Source organism: Bos grunniens, chromosome 15 (assembly GCF_055505025.1).
Source record: "Bos grunniens cultivar Pamir isolate PY7600 chromosome 15, Bosgru_T2T1.0, whole genome shotgun sequence".
Lineage (NCBI taxonomy): Eukaryota > Metazoa > Chordata > Mammalia > Artiodactyla > Bovidae > Bos > Bos grunniens.
The window spans coordinates 41,840,956-41,863,499 of record NC_141179.1 but is presented as its reverse complement, the minus strand read 5'-3'; the positions used below and the strand labels follow the sequence as shown (position 1 = coordinate 41,863,499).

Here is a 22,544-nt window from a genome sequence, read left to right as displayed (position 1 = left end):
GGAGATGGAGAATAACAGAAACCCCGAGGGGAGGTAACAGTGAAGAGAAGCGGCTCTGAGGGTCCCTCTTATTCATCTCCCTGTTCCTGGAGCTCCCTTTTGCTCACTCCCTGTGAAACCTGCATTTGGTTTCAAAACAGAGGTTTACTTCCTTGATTTGGGAGATCAACTCTCTTATGTTTCCACCTCAGCAAAAACAGTTTCTGATGTTCTTTTCTTCCTGAAAATTCTAGAGGCCCCAACCTGTGTCTCTATCCCATCCCTAGCAGCCCTGATCACATATGCAAGGGCCAAGGTTAGGGACTGGACGTTCAGTATCCGTCCACCACCGTCAGCCCTAAACCAAATTTCTGCACCCCCTGGACTCATTCACCCACTGGGGAGCTGAGCGAAGCCTTCCTGGTGAGAAACCCTGCTCACCCTGATCCCGAGCTCGACATTTTCGCCTCCGTAGACCTCCATGCCTTCGTCCAGCAGGCCGATCTCCTGGAAGTACTGGCGGTCCACGATGAAGCAGCCGATGAGGGCAGGGCTCCTGCAGGGCATGGAGAGATGGAGGGCAGTTAGCAGAGGGGCCGTCTCATGGGGGTCAACAGAACAGGAAGCACAGTGCTGCCTTCCTGCCAGGAGGGTCTGGCCTTCTCCCTTCCTTTGCTGCCAAAATTGGCAGCCTCGTTCTCTGAGTGGCTCCCCCAGGTCCACCCTCACCAACTACTCCAGGGAGCCTTTTCCATTAGGACAGAGGCAGACAGCTCCTGTCCTGTGACCAGGCATTGTTTTTGGTGGTGGTTGCCTGTGTGTCGACCAGAGAAGTAATGCTTAGTCTGCCAGTCTTGACCACATTGTATCTCTGGCTGTCCTGACCCCTGCATTTTGAACTACAAAGCTGGCCTCTGTTGCTACCTGTGTACCCACAACAACTTCCCCATTCTTCACCTTGGTCCTTTTAGAGAGATGAGCTGGGGCTTTGGATAGCATAGTAAATCATTTGGATTTTTATCTGTGGATAAAGGAATGTCAACGAAGAATTTTAAGCAGACAGTGGTAGTAAGCAGATCTGTGTTTATAAAAAGAATACTCTGGCAGCCGTGGGGTGATCGACTGGAGGAGATTGGGTAGAAATCGAGGAATCCGGTTGGGAAGCTTATTGTTATATCCAGGTGAGGAATGATGAAGACCTGGGCTGGAGTACCAGGAATGGAGATAGGGATTGTTTAAAGACATATATGGAGGTAAAATCAGCAGAAGTTTGAGACAGATGAACTCTGAAGGTGAGAAGGAGGAATCTGGATGCCAGCTGGCCTTCTGCTTGGGTGATGATGGGGTGAGGGCCATTGCTAGGTGGATAGAGAAGAAGCTGGTTTAGAAGAAAGAGGGATTCCATGCTGGGAAAACTGATCTTAAGGTGCCTCTGGGTCACCAGGGGGAGATATCCAACAGGCAGGGCCTGGGTGGCTGGTCTGGGTTGGAATTCAGCAGTGGTCTTAGGCTGGAGCAACGTGCCACACAGCTGGAGAGGCCAGGAACTGAAAGGCCTTTCCTAGTAAGCATGATTGCGGGGCTCATGGCTGTGTGCAGACACCCAGCTCAGACTGTCACGAGGAAATTTACATTAGGTGAATCAGCAAGAGACCGAGTAGGTTGCTTCTCTGCTGAGAGCATCATCTTACACAAATAACATTAAATTGTTCCATTGCACACTGCTACCATGTCTAGCCCCTGTGCAGCATCTTATCAGCTGGTGGCTGAGAAACTGGAGGAGAAGAGAAAGAAAAGGAGAAATGAAGAATACTCAGTGATGAGAAAACTGTCACTCAAGTGCAAATGGACTCATCTTTGAAATTGGAAACTAATCAAGGTGGAGAAACAGCTATTTTGCAGGCCATTTCTTTGGAGAATGCTGATGCAGGAGACTGCTTAGGTAGAGACTGGTGCTTTGGGGTCCCTACCCCTCCTGCTTTCAAATTCAGTCAGTCAGTTCATTTGCTTAGTCGTGTCCAACTCTTTGCGATCCCATGGACTGCAGCGTGCCTGGCCTCCCTGTCCATCACCAACTCCTGGAGTTTACTCAAACTCATGTCCATTGAGTCAGTGATACCATCCAACCATCTCATCCTCTGTCGTCCCCTTCTCAGATTGCAGCCTTTTATTCTGAAAGGACTCAGCTTCCGCATGAAGGCATCCAGGGCAGTCAGTACAACCCAATCCATTGCTCCTTTAGGCTGAGTTCTGGTAGGGGGTACTTGACCTGCCCTTAGAGGCGACTGCTAGGGGAAAGGTTCCCCATTCTGGCTGTGCATCTCGTAAAGAAGTTCCCTAGCCTCCCTGAACCTCTGATTCCATATCTATCAAATAGAATCAACTATAACCTCACAAGGATTAAATTAAATAATATAAAGCACTTGAAAACCTCTCGTACATAACTGGAACTCAAAAGATCATTTTTAAAGATGCACTTGTACATTGAAGAAGCCCAGAGAATCCTCTCTCTAAGTGCACAGTGATTTTAAAACATCGACCCTGCAGAGTTAACATCAGCATTTTCCTTGATGTTACTGAAGTGCTGAGCAGGGTAGGGCATTCCAGGATACAAAGGAGGGAGCCTTCCCCTCATGGCCAGGCCCAGTCAAAGCAAGAACAGAATCTAAAATAGTTTCTCTTGGAAGAGCACAGGCATCCTCAGTCTATTACTTATTAACTGGCTAGGGTATTAAGTGGACCCACTCAGCCTGAAAGTGTTATTGATTTATATCTTGCCTTATTCTCCAAAGGGTTAGAAATAGTTTATAAGAAAAAGTAAAATACATTATAAAAAAAGAGATAAATGTCTGAAAAGCTAAAATTTCACCCCAAATTAGAGGTCAGTTAGAATGCATGAGTCTTCCTTCATGGTTCTTAAAGTAGACCTGCAAAGTTGACCCTAAACTTCCTGGTGGCCAAAGAGAAACACACAGGCCTTAGAAATAAGATTCAGAGTTCCCAAGTGGAAATGTTATACTAATTTCTCAGGAATAGAAAGCTTTCAGTTTGAAAGAAATTTCTCAGGTCAGTCCTCTTAAAGAGGTCACTTTGGGTCGTAGTGAACACCAGTCTCAAAGCCATCCCTTTAGAGTTCAGTAGAAGATCTCTCCGGGCTCTGTTTACAGCTTACATCATCTGTGGGCAAAGCATTAAAGTATAGCTCCGAGGAAACAGGAGCCAAGGTGGGCAAGATACATATGCATAACCCACAGCTCGCTGTGAGGCACCTCCATCTTCCTATGGGGTATAAAACCAAGAATGTTCTTTCAAAGTCTTCCTTTAAGATAATTTCTTCCATTAATATAATTTAAAGTTAAAATTTTAAAATTAATTTTTGTATGGGAGTATAGTTGATACACAATGTTGCATTAACTTCTGTTATACAGCAAAGTCAGTCAGTTATATATACTTATCTATCCAGTCTTTTTTAGATTCTATTAGCACACAGGTCATTGCAGAATACTGAATGGAGTTCCCTGTGCTCTGTGTGCACGCATGCTCAGTCACTTCAGTCTTGTCTGATTTTTTGTGACTCCATGGACTGTAGCCTGCCAGGCTCCTTTGTCCACGGTACTCTCCAGGCAAGAGTACCTGGAGAGTACCGGAGATGATTGCCAGGCCCTCCTCCAAGGGATCTTCCCCACCCAGGGATTGAACCAGTGTCTCTTATGTGTCCTGGATTGTCAAGTGGGTTCTTTACCACTAGTGCCACCTGGGAAGCCCTCCCTGTGCTATACACAGGTTCTTACAATGATCTATTCTATATAGAGTAGTGTGTATATGCCAGTCCCAATCTCTCAATTTATCCCTCCCTCCTCCTTCTTGCTTCAGTTAAGTTTTTGATATAGATTAGGTGATGGAATATTTGAGGTTCAGATGATACTCTTTGTCAGGAACCTAGAATGCAGGTTTAATGATTAAGTCCAGGCTGATGCATTTAGAGATGAGGAGAGCAGAAGCAGCTAGTACCAGTGCACAGACTTCGGCACGAACGCTCAAGGTGTGATGGTCTATTTTCCACCAATAGGGGTCAGCAGACCTGGGGGTAGAATTCAGCCACACCAGTTCTGAGCTCAACAATGGGTGCCTGGGAGGATGGTAGGCGTGGAATCTAGCTGATCTGGGTGCGGATCCTGTCTTCACTGGCTGGAGCCTTTGGCAGGGCCATTCCCCTTTGTCAGTCTCTCTTTCCTTATCTTGTGAAAGGGGAATGGCACCGTGAGCTGTCCCCAGCCTATGACAAAGAGCAGGTGAGACCACATGTGTAAGAGGCCCAGTGACCTCTCAGCAAACATTTGTTAATAATAACACAGAAGTGTGGCACAGGCCAAACAGATAGGTGACAGAGACAACGCAGGAAAGACAGGTGGAGTTCTCTTCCATCTTGTTTTAAGTATGAATATGGCTTTTTTCTTCTGGCAAGGAAAAATGCAATCCCAGATAATAATCACCCATTTTCAATTATATTTTTCATAATCTTTCTCCTTCACATAATACAAAGCAACACCAGTTTTTAATCTCCTTTTTCATTCCAGGAACTGTCCCCTAGGCCACCTTCTGATGCCATCTGTGTATTTAATGGGCAGGGCTTTGCAGGGAGCATATAGGCACCTGGTCAGTGATTAACCAGGTAGAAATAAAGGCTGGTGTGGCTGGCTTTTTCAGGAGTCTTGACCCATAAGAAAAAGGCCACGTAGAGGAGTCACTTGAGTGTCTCTAAAGGCAGCAGCAAAGACAGAGTTTGGGATCTTAGCACGGCAGTTTGGAGCCACTTTTGACTGAGTCCTGCAGGGTAAGCTCAAACATCAGCCAGGCATACAAGTGCCATGGGGTGCACCAGCCTCATTGCCTGGGGCTGCCGCCTCCCTGTTCTCCTTCCTCCCAGACCCTCTGAACCTCCTCCGGGTCCACGAACTCACTCTGCTCCTGTGAATATGCGTGTCCTTGCTCCAACCCGCAATCTCCTACTTTCCCATAAAAACAAGTGTGAATATTACACTCTCTATAAAGGATCCCCACCCCCACACTTCCCATCAGCATGGGGAATAATTTGTTATTCCAATTATTTTGTCCGTCTTCCCTATATTCTAGGCTTTTGAGGGCAGGAATTGAGTGGTGATCGCTATAGATCCCCAGCACACAGCACATAGTTGGCACCCAGCAGGGGTCCCACAGCGATGTGTTGAAATGAGTAATTTTGAGCCTTTGAATGGGTTCTGGATGCCACAGCTTTTTTAAAAGGGATCATCAGTATGTATACCTATGGGTGATTCATGTTGATACATGGCAGAAACCAATACAATATTGTAAAGCAATTATACTCCAATTAAAAATAAATAAATTTAACTTTTTAAAAAAGGGATCACAGAGGCTGTAAGCTGTGACTGAAGGTCATTTGTAATTTCTCCCCACCACCCATAATGGGGCTGGAGTTTGGTGAATGAGGGTCAGGCTGGGCGGGGAGCCCTTGTCTGGGAGTCAACACAGGGAGACTCCCCAGGTAAGAATACATTACCTGATCGGGGCCGTGGAGTTCTCCAGCTTCCACCAGGCCTTGGGGGGGTTGAGGTAGCGGCACCACAGCTCCCAGTCAAAGCCCTGGGCCGCCAGTGGGTACTCTTCTATCTCAAAGTTGTCGTATTTGATGTTGTCAAAGGATGGGGAGATGATCCGTTTCCGGTTCTCCTTAATGCGGGTGAGCACGGGTTCAGCCCTAGGCAGGGAGGAGGGGGAGGGAGATTGGCATCTTTATTAGCTCCTTCCCCCGCAGAAGGAGGAAGGGACTCCCGGCTCTCTCCTCCAGGGGAGAGCTGCTCTGCCTTCCACCCCCATGCTGCTGGGTTACACAAGGCTGGACTCCTCATTCAGCGTGAACCAGTCTGAGCGGACAGATTCTTAGTACCTTAGATCCTGATGTCTGCTTGGTTTCCTTTATTCCATTAGAAAAAATAAAGAAATCAAGACTCAAGAAAGAGGAAAGAAATAGTTCTGAGGTTCCACGGAAAGCTTTCAACTTGGGCTTTGATTTTGCTAAAATTCAGCGTGTCACCCAGGAGGAAAAAGCAGATGAGGACGGCAGACACACGGAGGCGAGAACAAACGTGTCTCCACCCATCGTGCGGTGCCTCTTCAGCCCTTCCAGGCATGCCACCCCTACCCCCCCACCCCACCGCCCAAGGAGAGGTAAGCGGGGTCGTGCTTCCACAGAGCCCGAGCCCCCCTGGGTACCAGGCGAGCAAAATGTTTGCAGACAGGAATGATAAGCTTCTCATTAATAATGCATTTGTTGCATAATTGTTTATTCAAATCTGCTTGAAATAGTAAGTGTCCCTCTCTTCTCCTGGCCATAAATCCAATGAAAATGCTTTTTAAACAGTCACAAATGGCAAGCAGGGACTTCAGCTATAAAAAATGACTGCGTTGCAGCCTTAATTCGGACCTGTTATGTCAAAGTATGCTGTGTGCATGCCTGCTGTTCCCTCCTGCCAAAGGACCCTCCTCACTCTACTCTGGGGAGGCAGAGGGTGGTGCTCAGAGTTCAAGAGGGACAGCAGACCCCAATGCTACCAGGCATAGTGGCTAAGAGGGCGGTACACTTGGCCATCCCCAGCACCCGGGTGCCCCCACCCCCAGGCTCTCTGCAGAGCCACCCCTAGTGGACCACACGGCATGCCCTTCGGCCTGCAGGGATGTCAGCATCAGGTACCTTGTCTCTGCTTGGCTGAAGCCACTGAGGCTTTGCCCCACTCAGCACCTGAGCAGCCCTGGCCAGAGAAAGAAAGGTGCTCTAAGACCTCGTTTTACCAGTGGAATGAATCTGAGATTTTCTGCTACCTCTGATCTGGAATCTGGAGGGAGCCCAGGGTACTTAGCTCCCTTTGCTCTCTTGGTCTTGGCCCTGTCTGTGGGCTGGGCTTCAATTCATGTCTGGTCCAGCTCCCTTTCCCGGGGGTTGCAGCCTGGTCCTTGGTTGGGCTGGAACTCTCGCTCTGCCCCAGGCATTTACTCTTCTCCCCCATCATGTCTCCTAGAGGACCACGTCGGCCCTTATGCCACCAACCCTTGAGACACTGTGTTTTGACCTGTTGATCCCTGACCCTCTCCCACCCTGAAGGGTCAGCCTGGTGCCTGGGCACCTGCACACCCAGATGCTGACTCCTTTCCCCCATCATGACAGAGATCCCAGTGGGCTTTGCAGCCTGGACCACACTGGGACTCAACTTCCTCAGCTCCCAATGGGCACTTACCAGCCCACATTGAACTCCACGTGGGCATCAAAGAGAGCCACTACAGGGGCAGTGGCGGCCCTCCAGCCGCTGACCCTGGAGCGGATGAGGCCTTCCTGCTTGCTGTGCCGCACGACCTTGATGAAGCCTGGCTTCTGGCCGTTCACCTTGTCCACGTACTCTGTCAGCTTCTCCTTCAGCTCCTCTGTGAGGGAGAAAATGCACTGTTAGCATGATGAAGACGTTCACCCTTCCAGGGTGAGCTGACCCCAGAGAGAGGCAGGAGGGGCCGGTCCCCTCCCCGGGTCTTCCTTGGAATTCCCCAGGATGGCCAACACAGCTCAGCTTTGTGGAGAAAAACGGAGGTGAAAACAGTATTTATTATGCCCAGCAACACGAAGAGGGTCACCTGCTTCACACACGGTGCATTTAATCTTCACGACAGGCCCTTGGGAAAATCTGGCTCTGAAGTTTGATCAGTTTGTCCAACACCCTGAAGTTAAAAGTGGGCGTTCAGTTCAAGCCAGGTCTAATGACCTCAGAAGCCCCATTCTTTCTCATCTGTTCAGGGTCTTCCTTCTTCCCCAGTGTTCTCCATCAGTCCTCCCCAATCCCCAGAGAAAGCTCCATATACAAAGATTATAGCTTGAGACCCACTCCTTGCCTGGAACTCCATCTTTCCAGGAAGTGGATGACCAAGAGCTGTGTAAGTGGCTGGCATCAATTTGTTGCTGGGTGTCCCTGGGCCTGGCTAAACATCCAATTCCCCTACATCTTCATAACCGCATATGATCCCACAGCAGCAGAACAGGGCAGCATGTTCATCGTGTTTTCCATAGCAGCTCAGGCAACACACTATGACACCTCCCTCCTCCCAGACAGTGGCCTAAGTGGGCTGCATTCACCCACTTCCAACCACAGCACTTCCCTAGGACTTGATTTCCAACTGCCCCGCCTCCCATCTTCCCAGCCTGCCCATGCCCAGGCTCTGGGACAGACCCAGGTGGGCTGAGCCCCGCATGTCCCTTGGTGTCCAATCTTGGGTCTTGCCGGACAGGCAGCCCATTAGGAGTGAGGAAAGGGCAGGAGGCAGTTGGCACAGTACCTGGCACATGGGAGGTGCACCTCCTGGCAGGAGCCTAGGGTACTAGAAAGAGGACAGCACTTGGAGCCAGCAACATAGCATTTTAATTCTATTTGCTATGGAATTAGCCTTATGATCTGTTACTAAATCACTGCTAGATTTCCATGGGGATGTTCAGATAGAGGACTGTACTCGGCACATAGGAAGGACATGAATGAGGGGCTGAGGATTTGATGGCAGACTATTATGGATTGAATTGTTTCTCCCCAAAGGCTTTGGTCTGACTCCAGACTTCAGAACACAACCTTATTTGGAAATAGAATCTTTACAGATTTAATCAAGTTAAGATAGGTCATTAGGTCCTAATCCAATAGGATTAGTGTTCTTATATTAATAAAGGGGGGAAATTTAGACACAGAGACAGACTACACAGAAGGAAGACAGGGTGGAGAGATGCAGAGATGGCCGTCTAGCAGCCAAGGAACATTTGAGGGTACCAGAAACTGGGGAGGAGGCCTGGAACAGATCCCTCCCATCTTCAGAGGGAGCACCTTGATTTTGGACTTCTAGCCTCCAGAATAGTGAGACAATACATTTATGTTGTCACCCAGTCTGGGGTGCTTTGTACTCTGCAGCCCCAGGGTACAGATATGGTTGTTATGAGGATTAAACAGGAGTGACATCTGTGAAAAGTGCATAGCACTTTCTTTCCTGTTCACAGTTTCCATCATAGTGGGAGTTATAAAAGCTGGGGGAGCTGACTGTCCCTGCAAATCAAGGGGTCCATCTCTGGCTGACAAAGCCCTCTTCACATGCTCTGGTCCAGGGCCACGTCTTCCTGTTCTGGCCTGACCCCAGCTCCGAAGTCTGCAAGCAGCAAGGCCACGGGAGCCAAACAGGGGATACAGATGTGTGCTGTGGCCGCATGCCCAGGAAAGGCAACAGAGCACGGTGGCTATTGCTGGAACTGGTAGCAGGTATTGGTTTCAAGTCGTTTACCACATGATGCTGGCCAAACAAAAGGCTGTGTAAGATGTGGCCCCTAGGCTGCTTTTTGTACCACTGCCTGAGTTACCATTAGGGAGATGAGAAAACTGAGTCTGAGGCAAAGAAGCTGAGAGGGAGGCAGGCTTTTGTGCTAGACAACTACTCCCTTGCTCTGTGACCTTGGTCAAGTTCCTGGGAATCCCAAGACCTCAGAGTTAGTACCTGGAATTTCATTTTGAACCAACTACCCATCGAAGGTTTGAATCCCCTCTGTGGATCCAGATGAGTGATTATCCAGCCCGTGCAACGACAGAAAACCCTGTACCATCTATTCCAGGTATTAGATGTTTTTTCCTTTTACTCTTTAAATGCCACAGTTCCTCAACCGTCCACTCATTTGGGGACCACTGAGGGCAGATCAAGTCCCTCTTCCACGTGGCAACCTTTTAGAGCCAAAGACCATCCTTAAGTCCTTGCTGCGAATTTCTCTAGGTCAAATGTCTTTAATTCCCCCTTGTATTTCCTCATCTCTTGTAAGTTCAAGTTCTTTTATCACAGTGAACTTGCCCTAAAAATGTAAGTTTTTCTCTAACGCTTTTAAATTACAAAGCTAGAAATTGGCCTATTTTTTCCCTGGAGCAAACTGAGCTGTATAGACTATAAGGAACCAATCACCTCCCTGAATCTAGAATTGATGTACCCATTAATATCATAATAGCTTAAGGTCACATTAACTCTGCCTACTTTTGATACAAATTGACCTTACTAGAAACATATACTTAGATTCTCTTCATGTGATGCTGCTGAGTCAGGCCTCCTCCATCCCATCTCTTCATGGATGCAGGTGTGAGTGGATGGATGCAGGTGTGAGTAGATGCACACGTGTATGCTTGTGTGTGTGTGTGTGTGTACTCCAGTGCTCCGAGTCAAAACAAGGATCTTTCATTTACACCCCTTTATTTCAATCTTTTCAAAGATTTACAGCACTTCTCTGAAGTCAAACGGTTTTTTCCCTTGATTCTGTTATCCAATGTTTTGTTATCTAGCTCAACCAGCTTTCCAGCTTCTGCAAAAGTGATGAGGATGTGGCTTTTGTTGATGTTCAACTCATCCTTTCAAACAGTGTGACCCTTGTCTGGGGCTAGGCTCAGTGGGGGCTGTCAGGCATTCTCATTCAGCCCATAGAAAATTCAGCTGACCCTGGGTCACACCAACATGCTGTGCAGCTCACTCTAGCCAATAAGAAAATGACCTTGCGCTCTCCCACTGACCAGGGAGGCCTGGGGACGCGGCTGGCTCAGTAATGGCAGGAAGTCATTGGTACAGTGGCAGAGATCAGTGTACCCCTTATACGCTTACAAGGTCTTCAAGCATGGTTGCCAGGAGGCCTCTTAAAATACATACTGTTTCATCATTTCAAAGGTCCACTCATCATGGATCCAAAAAGGATCTTCATAGATCTTACATAGATCTATGTAAACATCATAAAGCCTGATGTTTGGACTTTTGTTGGTGGTCATTAAGTGGTGAGTGCACACAACTTGGAAAGAGACTGAGCTAGCACCAAAAGACCCCTCTCCCTGCCCCCAGGGAGGATAGATCCCTGGTCTCCCTCCCCACTCTCAGGTGAGGACACTGCCTGCGGGGACCACTGTTACTGAGCTGTTGCTGGGACAGGGCTGTGGGTCATTGCCACCAAGTGATGTGCCATGAAGGTGAAAGAGGTGAGTGAAAAAGATGGCGTAAAGCTCAACATTCAGAAAACGAAGATCATGGCATCCGGTCCCATCGCTTCATGGCAAATAGATGGGGAAACAGTGGAAACAGTGGCTGGCTTTATTTTTCTGGGCCCCAAAATCACTGCAGATGGTGATTGCAGCCATGAAATTAAAAGACGCTTACTCCTTGGAAGGAAGGTTATGACCAACCTAGACAGCATATTAAAAAGCAGACACATTACTTTGCCAACAAAGGTCCGTCTAGTCAAGGCTATGATTTTTCCAGTGGTCATGTATGGATGTGAGAGTTGGACTATAAGGAAAGCTGAGCACCAAAGAATTGATGCTTTGGAACTGTGGTGTTGGAGAAGACTCTTGAGAGTCCCTTGGACTGCAAGGAGATCCAACCAGTCCATCCTAAAGGAGATCAGTCCTGGGTGTTCATTGGAAGGACTGACATTGAAGCTGAAACTCTAGTATTTTGGCTACCTGATGCGAAGAGCTGACTCATTTGAAAAGACCCTGATGCTGGTAAAGATGGAGGGCAGGAGGAGAAGGGGACAACAGAGGACGAGATGGTTGGATGGCATCACCGACTCGATGAACAAGGGTTTGGGTGAACTCCAGGAGTTGGTGATGGACAGGGAGGCCTGGCGTGCTGTGGTTCATGGGGTCATAAAGAGTCAGACACAACTGAGCGACTGAACTGAACTGAACTGATGTGCCATGAATCCCGCCTCTCTGAATTCTCATCCTGGGAGGCCGCTTTGCACACTGAATCTCAGCTAACCCTGGAACAACAGAATGCAGCCAGAGGGTCCCTGTGAAAATTCCAGGCCTAGGCCTTTGGAGGCCTTGCAGCTTTTTCTGCTTTTGCTCACTTGCTGGCCTAAGTAAGGAAGCTGGCCTCCTCGAGTGGAGCAGCCCAGGGAGTCCTGGTCATTTAGGTCATCTCACCGAGGCCCTACAGGTGTGAGTGAGGCCATCTTTTTTTTTTTTTTTTGCCATGTTGTACAGCATGTGGGATCTTAGTTTCCTGACCAGAGATCAAACCTGTGCCTCCTGCAGTGGAAGCACCAAGTCTTAACCACAGGACTGCCATGGAAGCCCATCCAGGGATATTTTATTTATTTTTTTTAATGTGAACCATTTTTTAAAAAGTCTTTATTGAATTTGCTACAATATTGCTTCTGTTTATATATATATATATATATATATATTTTTTTTTTTTTTGGCCCTGAGGCATGTGGGATCTCATCTCCCTGACTAAGATCAAACTTGCACCTCCTGCACTGGAAGGTGAAGTCTTAACACTGGACTTTCCAGGAAGTCACGTGTATGGCCATCTTGGATCCTTCAACCACCAGTAGGTCACAGTCACATCAGTGATCCTAGCTGACATCATAGACCAGAGACAAGCTGGGCTTATTACAGAATCATGAGGCAGTGAATGGTTGCTGTTTCAAACCATGAACTTCTGGGGTGGTTTGCTATACACAAAAGTTAATAAAATGGGATCTATTGTCTCGGAACAGTGCTGGGTTTAAAATAAGATTGTGAATTCCTGATGCACAGGAAATGAAACCAGACACAGAAGAGCAACTTGGAAGGTGGCAGCAGGAGATGAGACAGCTTTGCTTCTTGTAGGAGTTGCCTGCCCCTTTGTATCTCTGAGTTTTGCTGTTAACCAGAATAAAGATTTCTCGTGGAGCAGCTAGGAAAAAAGATTCTGTTCTCAGTCTGTTGTATCTCAAATATTAGCTACTGGTTAGAAGACAGGATTCCCTTAGCCCCCACCAAACAACTGCTATCAAACAAATTTTTAAAGGCCTGAAATACCCTTGACAATACTGGTTCAGTCTTGGCAAAGTCCCTTTACTTAGTTAGATTTTCATGTTTTCCTTTAAACTTTGCTAACAGCCAAAGCAAGAAAGAACAATATCAAAAACATTTTGACTTGTGCTAGAAAACTGTTATGTAAGATATCACCTATTTTATATATACATGGAATACCTCTCAGAACAGCTCAAAAAAACATATAAAGAACTTGAGGTTTTCTTTATACTTAAACACAAACACACAGCCTGTTATATTTACTTTTTCGCCAAGGCTGCTGGGAAGCTCGGAGACGATATGATGACGAACCACAGGTTTCTACCAGCATTTTTGCTTCTGTTAAAGCTTTAATTTTCAAGTCGCAGCCTAAGAGCTGCACTGTCCTTTACCTTTGGTAACTGCTTTGTTTTTTGAAATATCTATAAATAATTTTTAATAAAGTGTCTTCATAAGAGCAGGACAGGAGTATAAATGTGGAAAGAAGGGGAAGGCCATACTTCACACTGGTTTGACCATGCTGGGAAAGTGGAGGCAGGGAGTCCGCTCTCTGTGGCTTTGTCAGATGTAGACTCAATGGCAGAGCTGTTAACTCACCCGCCAGTGCTTCCAGAGGAATACAATTTGCACCCTGCATGGGGCCAGGTGCCCTCCTGCTTGTGTTGCTCCTCCGCCTCTCCTGCTGTCCACAAATCCCTGCTCTGCTGACCTCTGAACGACCTCTGTACATCAGCACTCCCGGAAGCTGTGCTGATGAAACAACATTCTGCTCTTAGGAGGTCACAGGCCACTCCCCACCCTCCCCAGCCTGTGCCCCCCCTTGGAGCCAGCTGAGTGCAAGCTGCTATTCTCCCCCTTCAGACTTAGATGCCAAGTGAAAATGCAACATTCACCAGGCTGGTCAGACAGAGCCCTTTCTTCCCTGACTATATATGCCCCTTGTACTGCTAAACGAAAAGCAATTAGCTCCTCAGAGTCACCCTAAAAGAAACATAATGCAAGCTGAACAGAAGTCTGGTACCAATGGCTGTTAATATGATTTAAACACCTAATGAGATACTCTTTATCTCTTGCATAAAGGAAAATAAAGGATCAGGACACTGACGTCCAATGGGGCTTCACCATGAAAGATGGCTGCACAGGCATCCTTGTAAACCAGCCTGCCCAGCTTTGTCACAGAGAACCAGGTCCAGCTCCTCATCCTTCTCTTAGTGCTCAATCATTTCTCCTGTCTGCTGGAGGTTTGGGGGAAGGAAGAATGAAGGGAGGGGCCACTCATTCATTCATTCAACAAACAATGAGCACTCGCTGTGTACCAGCTATTGATCAGCTGCTATGGCTCTAACTTGTGAGCAGGATAGTCCGTAAAGAGCTTTCATTCTGCTGGATGTTTAAAAGGCATGTGCTGTAGTCTACACAGAGAGGGGACGGGGTAGAGATGAAGAGAGAGAGGGAGAGAGAAAGGAGGGAAGGAAGAAGAGGGGGGTGGGTGAGAGAGAATGAGGAGCAGGAAAGGGAGAGATTTTTGCAAAAGAACTCCGGGCACTGATTCAGTGCTCCCTGACGCTGAGACTTCCTAAATGACTGGGCCTCCTGAGCCTGAGAAGCAGTGCTTGGTGCAGTGGGTGGGCAGGCAGGGGAGCACAGGCTGAAGTTAGAAGACTCATATTCTGTTACTTTCGGAGCCCAGTGGTTTTTTGCCACATTCTCACCCCTTGAGGGGGTATTTGGCAGTGTCTGCAGACAGTTTTGATGGTCACATCTGGAGAGGGTGCTACAGGCATGCATGCCACTGAACATCCTACAATGCACAGAACAGCCCTCCACAATCAAAAGTTTTCCAGTTCACAGTGTCAGCAGTGCTGAGTTTGAGAAACCCTGCAGGGCTCTTAATGAACGGAGGTCCCATTCTGGAAATCCGAGCGTGCATGAGTTTTCAAACTGGCAGCTCTGGTCCTACATCTGTATTTCTTTGGTCTGCAAGGCAATCTTGCTTGGCAGCAACGGAACCAAGTAGGAGCTGCTCCTATAAAAAGGGCTCAGCAACAGGTATAAACTCCCTATGAGATTCTGACAGGCAGCCAAGATTGGTAACAACTGAAATAAATGAAGATTGGCTATAACAGGTGGGAAAGGAGCCTCCTCTAGAATTATGTGTGGTTTCAGCCCACAACAGAGGGTCAGAGTCTGAAAGAGTCTCCCCTACGACCTGGCTGGATAGTTAGTTGTCCTTTTCATTCTCCCAAACCCATGGGCTCCACCTGGCTGCTTCCGACTGCAGGCCTTTCACTTGACAGTTGTTTTCTCTGCGTAGTCATCTTTGGATCAAATGCTTTGGACAGTCCTCTGTAGGTCCCCCGCTGCCCTCTGCACAAGGCAGACTCTTGTTTGCCCCCTCTCCCCATCTGCACACTTTCATGCCACCCAGTCCTGCCACTAGCTCAGTGCTGTCCTCCAAAGCCCAGCCTAGATTAGAGTTGCCACCCCCTCCCTCCAGTTGCCTGGGAGGGGTGGTGAACACCCCACTGACAAGTGCTAATAATTGCTAGTTGCCAATGATGCTAATCTGAAGATTAAAAGCACAGCACATTTCTGTTTATTCCTCCAAAAGTGAACAGTAGCTGATCTTCCTCAGATCAGAAGATTAACTGGCTTTCCTCTAAAGCCATTTAGGGCCATTGAAACACCAGTGTTGTGTCAAAACACTTTAAAAGAGAAATTATTCATTTGGATGCAATGGTTGTCGTACCTAGCTGCTCATCCACTCACTGGGGGATCTAAAAAATAAAAGAAAATGCCAGCCCACCCCCCTCCCCCGCCACCCCTAAAGAATATAGAGGGAGACTGTGGACTCATACGGTCCTGCGATGAATGATGGTGAGCTGGGCTTGACCAATTTCAACCCTAGAAGAATAGACCAGCCTGAGACTCCAGCCCAAGAGCAGCCTTGTTTTGTGAGTTGCTCTTTCTTTAAGATCACTCTGGACAGGCTTTCAAACCCTGGGCAGTTTACAAATGCCTTCCATGCCATTCCCTCTTCTCTCCCATATACTCCTTTAATAGCTTCACTTATTCAAAGTCAATTGATACTGACGTAGCTCTGGAATGACCTTTAATGGTTCTCCTTACTCAGGACTTAGAGAAAGGCTCCACCTAGGAGCCACACAGACAGCATATAAAATATGGTCACAGGGTCCAGGCAGATTGTCACAATCTTCCGAGTTTCCAGGCTTTAATTCAGCTATTCCAAGTCCCCCCAGCCATTTGTTTCCAGGTCTACTCTTTTGTATCATAGCCAGGCATGAGTGATCACCAAAACCCACATGAAATATGTACTCCTCACTTAGTGAGGTCTCCAAACCCAAGCTCTTAGCATCCATTAACAGTCTCTTATCTGCTCCTAAATGACTTATTTTCCCAAAGATCCTGGATCTTGCAACAAAATGGTCAGAACTGGTTTCTAAAGATGATTGAGGTGGATGATGTATAAATGGTCCCTTGGACAGTCAAGGATGTGTGCTGGGTGCCAGTCAATGTGTAACTCTCCATCTCTCTCTCTGTTTTTCTTTTTCTCTCCCTCTCAACAAACGAAAACCTGATTTATAACATCTTCCAATGTCTGTAGTTTAAATACTCTCCCATCATAGCTGGTTTTGGGCTACTCACCTGATGCTACTGACTTTAAGTTCAGAAGAGATGTGCAAAGACTGGAAAGTATGATCAGCCAGCAGCGGTCCAGGTCAGCCAAGCACACTGGTTCCAGTGGCCAAGGCAGAAAGGCTGTGGTTCTGTGGGTGCTTCCCTTCACTCACTATATAATGGGCACTGTGCTCAGGGCTTTACATCAATCCATTCCGTTCTTTATTCATTCATTCAGCAATTATATATTAAGCACTTTTGAAGTGCTGTACATTATTCTAGATTTTGCTGTACGTTATTCTAGGGTGGTATTGAAATCTCACTACCACCCTACCAACAATGACATTTATAGCTAATGGGAATTTATTTGGTGCTTATCATGTGCCATGTACTGTTCCAAACCGGGTTTATATATGACTGATTCAGTCCTCTCAACGACTGTACTACTACTCAAGGTAGGCAGTACTGTCGTTCCCATTCCATACATTAGGAAACCCCAGCAGAGAGAGGTGGAACTAGAGGAGTTAGGCTGGGATGCAAATACAGGCAGACTGCCTCGAATCTGTGTCCTTAATCCCACAGATTATTATTTCCAAATGATAAAAGAGAGAGTTCAAAGATCAGACTTGACATGCCCAAGATGACACAGACAGTAAAAAATAAGCAGGGATTCAAACACATCCGCCTGCCTGCACAGACCCTGCTCTGCCACCTGCCCCTCTGTCCACCAAAGGAGCTGCGTGTCGCAGGTTTCAGCAGCATTCTGTGATCACAGATCTGTTCTGGGAGGAAAACAGCCTCTTTTTTTTACAGCTATGTATCCTTAGAACCCAAGGGAAGGAATTAGACTGACAGACTCAGCTTTCTTTTGATGTGAGGGCAGATAGATCATTTATACACAAACTCTAGTTTCTCTGGGATACAAATCCTCGAGCAAGCAAGATCAAGAAATGAGGGAACAGGGCCTCAGACTGAGTGCTTGTTACCTTTGGATTCACAGTGCAGTCTCACCTGGAAAATCCACTGTGGCTCCAAGGACATAACGTTGCCTGAATCCATCTGGGTGTTCCCCGTGGGCCAGTCTGGGGCATAGGCGTGTGCTCCAGCACCCTTCAGTTCCAGGCAGGGGCTTCTGAGTGCTCACGTCTGCTTGACTCCTGCCACACCCAGATTTGCCCAAATATGAAAAGCCAGCAAAAGAACCCAGCTCTTCTTCCCCCAGGGCCAGAGCACCAGGCTCTCGATTCCATCCGCTCTCCTATGTTTCCACCATGAGTAACTCAGAAAATGAAAATGAGAAAAGCAGAAGCATAGACCTCAGTTGTCCTCATGGACTAGAAGACCTTGGAAAAGGACCGACTTGCCTTTGCCCTCTCTGGGGCCACGTGAGAAGGAAACCCTTGTAAACTAAAGGTGAGCACCAGCACAGATGCCGTGAAATTGCTTGCAGGACATAAAATGCTCCTGCTATTCTGAAGGTTCTCAGCAGGAATCTCAGGACTTGTTAAAAATGCCATGAATGTCAGGGGTCCAGCAGAATGGACATTGCTCCAGTCCAGCCGCTCCAGCTCAAGAGTACTAGGTAGGTAGGCCCCCCGTGAGCTTCTAGGGAGGATGTGACCCAGAACTCAAAGCCTTGGAAAATACTGGAGTCCAGCCATTAACCACAGGTTAAATCCAGGCTGAGAACAGGCCCTGTTGATGTCCCAGCAGGCAAAGGCGATCCCAGAGGCTGGCCCAGCACGTGGCTGGGCCCACGTGCTGGCACTGGGGAAGGACCGTTGCCATTAGCAGTTAAGTCAGGGACCAACCAGAATTTTGGTGGTAACTCATCTCGTGCCAGAGTTGGAAAGTTTGAGTGTTGCCTAGCTTAGAAAATTGATGATCAAAATCTCAGGAAGAAGAGCCCAAGACTTTATGATTATGAGTCCAAAATCTTGAGATTCTCAGATACCAAGCCCCATGATCCTGAGATCCTAGAGTCTAAGCTTCTGTAAATGCCTACAATACCAGCTTCCCTATGCCCACTCCTACTCCCCACCCCCTGCCATTGCTATTGGCATACCAGGTCCTGGTCCCTTTTTGCTTCTCAGACTCTTCTGCCAGACTCTGCACACGTCATGTTTCCAAATATACCAAGCTTGGTGGTGCCACAGTGCCTTTGCATGAACTACTCTCTCTGCTTGAAAAGAGTCTTCCTGTCTCATATGACCTGGTTCAGGTTCTTTAGAAACACTTCCCTCCCCTGCTTGTTGCTCTTTAACTGGAAGGAAAGGCCAGAGGAAGAGAGGTTTTTTTCTTTTTTCCTCCTTGGAAAACAGACATGGGATGCTAGAAACACTGGTGTTCCTCTGGGTGACCAGTGAGGACTGACATCAGGCTTTAGGGTCCAAGTCCTGCTGATGCAGCTCTGAACATCCTCCAGGGGAAAAGTGAAGGCTCCCCCAGGCTTGTAAGTCAGCTCAGTACTCATGCAAATCACTGCTGTTCAGGCTGTGTGACCGGCAGCCTCAGCTTGGCTTATTCACGACTCAGGACACCCAGAGGTGTGGGCTTTGCACACATATTTACACCTCAGTCTGCTGTTGTGCCTGTCAGCTCAGGAGGTTTGATGAGCTTCTCTTCAGCTCCAGAACATCTTCAGGCAATCTATTCTCAGCAGGAAGGATCCCATGAAGGGGTGGGTGATAAGGAAGAACTGAAGTGTTCTGCTTTTTGCCTTTAAGATTTTATTTCTTTATTGCAAGATCAGGGGCTTAGGAGAGAGGTTTAAACCCTTGTTGTGGAGTCGCTAAGTCATTTTCAACTCTTTGTGACCCCATGGACTGCAGTACGCCAGGATTCCTTGTCCTTCACTGTCTCCCAGAGTTTGCTCAAACTTATGTTCATGGAGTTGATGCTATCCAACCACCTCATCCTCTGTCACCTCCTTCTCCTCCTGCCCTCAATCTTTACCAGCATCAGGGTCTTTTCCAGTAAGTCAGCTGTTCGCATCAGGTGGCCAAAGTATTGGAGCTTCAGCTTCAGCATCAGTCCTTCCAATGAATAGTCAGGACTGATTTCCTTTAGGATGGACTGGTTGGATCTCCTTGCAGTCCAAGGGACTCTCAAGAGTCTTCTCCAACACCACAGTTTGAAAGCATCAATTCTTTGGCACTCAGACTTCTTTATTGTCCAACTCTCACATCCATACATAACTACTGGAAAAATGGACCCTTGTTGACAAAGTAATGTCTCTGTTTTTTAATATGCTGTCTAGGTTTGTCATAGCTTTCCTTCCAAGGAGCAAGCATCTTTTAATTTCATGGCTGCAGTCACCATCTGCAGTAATTCTGGAGTCCAGGAAAATAAAATCTGTCACTGTTTCCATTTTTTCCCCTTCTATTTGTCATGAAGTGATGGGACCAGATGCCATGATCTTAACTTTTTGAATGTTCATTTTTAAGCCAGCTTTTTCACTTTCCTCTTTTACCCTCATCAAGAGGCTCATTAGTTCCTCCTCACTTTATGCCATCAGAGTGGTATCATCTGCATATCTGAGGTTGTTGATATTTCTTTCAGCAATCTTGATTCCAGCCTGTGATTCATCCAGCATGGTATTTCACATGATATACTCTGCATATAAGTTGAATCAGCAGGGTGACAATATACAGTCTTGATGTACTCATTTCTCAATTTTGAACCAGTCCATTGTTTCATGTCTGGTTCTAACTATTGCTTCTTGACCAGCATACAAGTTTCTCAGAAGGCAGGTAGGTGGTCTGCTATTCCCATCTCTTTAAGAATTTTCCACAGTTTGTTGTGATCCACACAGTTAAAGGCATAGTTAATGAAGCAGATGTTTTTCTGGAATTCCTTGCTTTCTCTATGATCCAACAAATGTTGGTAATTTGAGCTCTTGTTCCTCTGCCTTTTCTAAACCCAGCTTGTACATCTGAAATTTCTTGGTTCATGTACTGCTAAAGCCTGTCTTGAAGGATTTTGAGCATTATACTGCTAGCATGTAAAATAAGGGCAATTATACAATAGTTTGAGCATTCTTTGTCGTTGCCCTTCTTTGGGATTGGAATGAAAACTGATCTTTATTCAATTTAGTGTTAGTCATTCAGTTGTATCCGACTCTTTGCAACCCCATGGACTGTAGTCCGCAAGCTCCTCTATGCATAGAATTCTCCAGGCAAGAATACTGGAGTTGGTAGCCATTCCCTTCTCCAGGGCATCTTCCCGACCCAGGGATCGAGCACAGGTCTCCTACATTGCAAGGTAGATTCTTTACCATCTGAGCCACCAGGAAGGCCCTCATTTAAATCCTAGGCAGGCCATTCATCAGCTGTGTAACTTTGGGTATGTAATTTAACCACCCTGAGCCTCAGTTTTCTTATCATTAAGATGGGAATAACTCTATCTACCTCTTTAGTTGCTATAGGATTCTGTAAGGTATTGCCCAGCATGTTATAATTACTTAATAGGTGGGGCTATTATTTTCTCATTAGCCTGAGCCCCTTTGTTCCCTTCCTCCTTTTTGAAGGAAGGGGCCTAAGGCTGGAAGCAGGGACCCTTGCATTATTTGGGAAAGTTGGGCCTATAGCAAATTGCCCAGGCCCAGGATTTCCCCAGGCACAGGATCCCATTGACCCTCCTGGGGGCCACTCACCATCTGGCCACTTCATATTCAGGCCGCAAACCCTTCCCATCCTGACCTGTCATCCTTTGACCACTCCTATGGGGGCAACTTCTATGTGCAAGGCTTTCTTTTTATTAAATCACTGGATACTAATGAGAACTCAATTTGGTAAGGATTAATAGTAATTCATTTTATAGATGAGGAACCTGAGGCACAAAGATGTTAAGTAATTCATGCAAGTTCAAACACATGCAAACCTTGGAGCTATCATGGGTTTGGTTCCAGATTATTGCAACAGAGCAAATAGCACACTAAAATGAGTCACAGGAATTTTTTGTTTTCTTGTGCACATACAATTTACTTTTACACTAGACTATAGTCTATTAAGTGTGCAATAACATTATGTCTAAAAAATGTGTATGCTTTATCTAAAAAATACTTTATTGCTGAAAAAAGGCTGTCACCTGAGCCTTCAGCAAGTTGTAATCTTTTTGCTGGTGGAGGGTTTGAATATTGTGAGAATTACCAAAATGTGGCTTAGATACACAAAGTGAGCAAATGCTGTAGGGGAAATGGTGCTGATAGACTTCCTTGACTCAGGATTGCCACAAACCTTCAATCTGTAAAAAACAAACAAAAAAAACACGGTATCTTCAAAGCATAATAAAGTGAACTATGCCTGTAACTAACAAGTGGTGGAGCTGACATCCAAAGTTGGCAGCTTGGCCTCAGAGTTCACATTTTAACACATTTCCTACCTTTGGGATTAGCAGTGGGAGGGTGCACTTAATGAGCATTAGCCCAGGCTCTGTGCTGGGCACTTCAGTGTGTCTCATCAGCCTCACTTTATGATTTAAAGCCGATAAAAAGCAAAAGAAGCCTGTGCTACCTTGGTTCTCATTCACAGCACATCCATGAAGCAGGGACCTTTTACACTCTTGGGCCTATTTCCCACATGAGCGAAATGAGGCTAGGACGAGGGGGCCAGGGTATCCATATGTCAGTTCCCACAGTCACTGTTGAGGGCTGCTCCTGGGGCCTGCTAATTCTCAGCATATCCAGGCTGCTCTGTGCATGGCAGAGAAACCTGCCTTGGCTTTGGAGAAAACCCCTAGATAAAGAGATGCAAATGGGGCAGTGGGAAGGCAGCTGCGTGTACCTAAAAGGTGAGGCCAGAAGTGTAGCCTAGCATCACCTGCTCTGCCAAACTGTCCTGGCTTTGGGCACCCACCAAGACTGGCATACAGCAGGGATGCCATCCGTGTTCATTCTGATTTTTTATAAACACATTTACAGGAATGAATGAATGGTGTCTCAGCTCAATGGGTCCTGGTGACCAGGATTAAAAGCGTCCAGAAAGACCTCGGGGCTTATTGTCTTTGGTTTCCTCTGCCCCGGGGCTCCCCCTCCCT

General features: G+C 46.9%; 1 protein-coding gene across 1 annotated transcript in view; it reads right to left on the bottom strand.

Moving 5' to 3' along the window:
* Positions 1 to 22,544, bottom strand: part of GALNT18 (polypeptide N-acetylgalactosaminyltransferase 18) — a 353,258-nt gene that overhangs the window by 106,267 nt on the left and 224,447 nt on the right. Inside the window, exons 4-6 of the mRNA XM_086340033.1 lie at positions 7,269 to 7,452; positions 5,537 to 5,734; positions 421 to 535 (exon numbers count right to left, since the gene is read on the bottom strand). Of these exons, the coding sequence (XP_086196159.1) occupies positions 421 to 535; positions 5,537 to 5,734; positions 7,269 to 7,452 (497 nt within the window). The remainder of the gene's footprint in view (positions 1 to 420; positions 536 to 5,536; positions 5,735 to 7,268; positions 7,453 to 22,544) is intronic.